The 4566-nt window shown below is 36.8% G+C and overlaps 1 protein-coding gene across 1 annotated transcript in view; it reads right to left on the bottom strand.

The window, feature by feature from the left end:
* The window catches only part of LOC107754942 (D(3) dopamine receptor-like), a 26016-nt gene that overhangs the window by 3979 nt on the left and 17471 nt on the right, over positions 1–4566 (bottom strand). Inside the window, exon 7 of the mRNA XM_016571587.1 lies at positions 3409–3757. Within this exon, the coding sequence (XP_016427073.1) occupies positions 3409–3757 (349 nt within the window). The remainder of the gene's footprint in view (positions 1–3408; positions 3758–4566) is intronic.

Genomic DNA, 4566 nt, shown 5'->3' with positions numbered 1-4566 from the left:
GTTATCAGGGATATCTATCTGATTGGGAGTATCCTTCATGTGGAGTTGCCCAGGGAACCATATTGGCGCCCATAATCTTCCTAGCACTGATTAACAGTGCCCTTCAGAATCAGCTAGACCACTGAAAATATGTGAACGACATGACTGGCCCAGAGGTAGACCCCTCATCTGCCCTGTATCTCCAACAGATGTTGAATGATCTTGGCATCTGGGTAGAGAAACATAAAATGAAACTCAACTCAAAGAAATGCAAGGTTTTACATGTCACCCGCATGAAACAGATACCAGATTGGCCATCACTTTCTATATATCAGGACACTTTGTAAATCTGTGACTCTGTTAAAGTTTTAGGAGTTACCATTCAGAGTGATTTGAAATAGGATGGTCAAGTGGATCACATGTTGTAAAGAAATGTAAAGACATTTGGTGTTCGAGATCAAGAATTGGTTATTATCTATACAGGGTATGTGCGCCCTGTGTTAGAGTACGCAGTTCCTGTTTGGCACAGTTTGTTGACTACTGAGGCTGGAAAGTGTGCAGAAACGGGTTTGTAAAATTATACTGGGTCAAAGGTATCAAGGATATTCTGATGCCCTCTTCCTTCTTGGATTGTGCACACTAGCAGAGAGACGAGTCCAACTGTAACGTGATTTTGCTAGGAAGCTATACAAGTCTAGTTTGAGAGACTGGCTAACACCACTCAGGGAGGAGCTGACAGGACGCCAGACATGGAACATCACCTATTCCCTATATGTGTAGACTTTTAAATGATTATGGATTTTAAAAAGTACTTTGTGTATTTTTATTATATATTTTATTTTATTAATTGTATTTTTAATTTGGAGTAAATTGGTATTGACATTTCATTGTAACAGCAAAATAATTCAGGGTTCCTTAATGACAAACGTACTTAGGTACCTGTAATGATGCTGAAACAGTCAATAAACAACAATAGTAAATAAAAATACTAAACCAACACTGATTCATTTGTTAATGTATTATTTTTTTTGAGTCAGATCTTTTCAATGGTTCATTTGATCCAGTCCACAAAAGCAGACTGAATGATTCATTTAGAATCAGATTGATTCAGTTCTCCAGTTCAACTCTCTGACTCAAGCTGGTCATGGTGGCAACATCCATTTTTAAAAGAGCTAAGAGTACATTTCTTCAAACTTGCACTTTTTGTGATGCACAGAAGAAATAAAGCCATGAGGCTTTTTGGATGAACTACTCCTTGAACTTCTACTTCTAAAGTGTTTTCTGCAAATGACAAACTGCTTTGTTGAATTTGAAATAATAAAAAAACAGGTGTTTTTAGTGCTCAAAAACCTTGACCACAAGCAAAATGGTCATGTGACAACCCTGACCAATTGACTTTGAACTGAGGCAGCTGAGCCATTTCCTCGATCTAAGACATCTGTCTCCATGAGTGTGATTTAATTTCCTCCTCAATTAGGCAGACATCTCAGATTACCATCAATGTCATTTAACACTTTACAGAAAACCGACTCATGGGTCATCAGTCGACATTAATAGAGCCAAATTGGTTATTATATACTGGATGTTGTATAAAACTGCTATGTTGGTTGGAATCAGACTGTACTCTGTAGGTGATTTATGAAGTTATTGGCATTCAGAATTTTCACTATTTCCCAGGTGGCTTCGTGCTGGCAATCTGACAAGCTGTAGCACACGCCAGACGCAGACTGAGCTTCAGAGAGCGACTCTGAAACCCACTTTCAAAATGTCAGATGAGAAACTAAGTGAATCATTGATTGAAAAAAAATAGTATAGTGGCATGTGTTCGGGTTGAAGTGGGGAGGCATCAGGACACCTGATATGAAAGAAAAACAATTTTGCAATAGTGAAGATAAAAATCACGGAATCAATTGGCTGTAAGCAATCAGCAAGACGATGAATTTCATAAATTACATGTCCCTCCCCATCACCTCTGAGACGTGTGAGAGGGAGGAATATCAGTGTTGAAAATGATGTGCGACAGAGGTCGAGTTAATCAAGTCAGTGAAATTACAAAATAAAATGCTGATAGCTTCACCTGGGATTTGATCACGGGACTTCTTACTCTCAATGTGTCACACCACTAGACTTGTTTATTATTGCTTATTTACAATACTTTTCAAAAGTTTGGGGTCAGTTATTTTTTTAAAGGGATAATTCACCCAAAAATTAAAATTGTCATTGATTACTCACCCTCATGTCGTTCCAAACCCGTAAGATCTCAGTTCATCTTTGGAACACAAATGTGCATGCACATGATTTTTCTGCATGTAAACAATGCATGCATTACACCTTGTTTACATTTAGAGGAAATCATGCACATGCATCGTGATACACTCCAAAATTATTTCACAGTATTCCTGTTTTTACTGTATTTTTAATAAAATAAATGCAGCTTTGGCATAAAGAAACTTCTTTCACAAACAATAAAATATCTTACCGACCCCAAACTTTTTAAAAGTAGCTCTTCTATCGTATCTTTGACCTTCAATTTAATCTAAGTGATTGTTTATTGTAACTTATTATATAATGAATATATGATCTCACCTGGGGCACCAAGGGAAAACAGACAAGTGAGTTTAACCTTGAAAATTATGAATACAAATGGCCTTGGGCCAAAACAAGATAGAATGTAAAGTGAGACAATTTTCAAGTTTGGCGTAAATTAAATGTCGCTTCACTGTGTCACTGTTGTCATGATGCTCAGGGCGACAAATGGAAGTAAAAAACAAAACAAATCAGTATGCAAATAAGTGCAAGAAGCAAGACCAAACACAATGAAGTATGCTAATTTTACAGTGATGCCATTACTGTTGAATGGCAAACGTTCTGACAATGTTAACCAATGGGATTTTCCAACATGATGAAATTACTGCCAGAGGGTTTTAATGTATTTAAGCTGAAATGTATTTGTAGAAAATTGTGAAAAATAAAAAGTAGTAAGATGAATTTCAATAGCTCAGTAATGAGTGAACGTGTATGGTCTCTCTTCACTTTAAAGGGATAGTGCACCTGAAAATGAAAGTTCTGTCATCATTTACTCACCCTCAAGTGGTTTCAACTTGACAGTTGCTGGTCCCCACTGACTTCCATAGTATGAAAAAAATACTATGGAAGTCAATGGGGACCAGAAACTGTTTGGTTGTACACATTGTTCAACATTTCTTCTTTTGTGTTCAGTAGAAGAATGAAAATCATACAGGTTTGTAACAACTTGAGCATGATTAAATATGACAGAATTTTCATTTTTTTTGGGTGAACTGTCTCTTTAAAGGAGAAGCATGTAATTTCTGCACCACTAACCACACCAGAAATGCTAAAATAACTTTTTTTTGTTATAAACCTAGGAATCTAATAATAGAGCCTGTACAAGCAGCACAAGCCTCTCACCCAGAACAATGGCCAACATCTGTGTGGCTTTCTTTTCCTTGGAGTGCATACTTCTACAGCGGACCTGACTGGGACACACCACAGGTGGATGCAGGGTGGTGTGTGTGCGTCCGTTTGACAGCTTCTTCACCTCACAGCTCCTAACTGTCACCTGCTCCTCATCCCCACCCTCCTCTTCCCCATGGTTTGCATCTTGCTCAGTACGAGCAAAGGATGCCTGGCTGATGCTGCAGTAGTTCAGCGTTATCACAGGAGGCAGCAGCGAGTTCTCGGCAGGGGCGGTTTGAGGCCGCTTACGCCACGGGCAGCTGGCGAGGAGCCGCGGACGGATCACCTGCTCCTTGGTTTCCTGAACAGATAGGGAGATGAAACGCAAGCATGCAAACTTCAAGGTGCGCTGCATATCTTTATTCCTGCAAGCATGTCTGTTCTATAATTAATTAGCACAAGGAGGTATGCTGTCCTCATTTCCTCGAATAGAATGATATCGTCTCAAGGACTACTGAGTATTTTTGTTGCAATATGAAGCTGATTTCACACCACCTTACACACTGGACTACTTTTGGATTGCTTTCTTGACTTTGCAATTCCATAAGAAAGGGCAATGAAACCGTAACCCTCTGGCTACTAACTACACATTTGCTGTTTTACCAGCTATATCTTATTAAAATCACTCATGTATAATTTCCAGTAACCTAACCTTCTCATTGGATATAAAGTAGTAATGAGAAATACACTACATTATTGAAAATTAGACTTTTAAAAAGTTATTTAAAAAGCTTTTTGATTTTTAGTCCGAGTAGATAGTGGATTATCTTTCTCAAATCAACAAAATAAACAGCAAAAAAAGTCTTCTTTTCCATTAAAAATATTAAAACCTCTTTAAAACAAGAAAAATTGACGTTGGATATTAAAGCTTTTTTTTAATTAATTAATTAATTTTTTTTAATATATCTTAAATTTGATTTAAAGGATTTTTCTCACCCTAATGGTAAAATGTTTTTGTCTTGTTTTAAGCATATATGTAACAAAATGTTGTCACTTTTAGACGTTTTTTTCTGAATAGCTTATGAAATGTTATTTCTAAAGTAATATTTAATTATTATAAATTTAAAAAGAACAAAATTTTTTTATTCTATTATATGGTTATTATTATAC

The sequence above is a fragment of the Sinocyclocheilus rhinocerous genome, unplaced genomic scaffold, assembly GCF_001515625.1.
Source record: "Sinocyclocheilus rhinocerous isolate Xijiao unplaced genomic scaffold, SAMN03320098_v1.1 scaffold1103, whole genome shotgun sequence".
Lineage (NCBI taxonomy): Eukaryota > Metazoa > Chordata > Actinopteri > Cypriniformes > Cyprinidae > Sinocyclocheilus > Sinocyclocheilus rhinocerous.
Note: the sequence above shows the minus strand (reverse complement) of the source record. Positions and strands in the feature narration are given on the sequence as shown.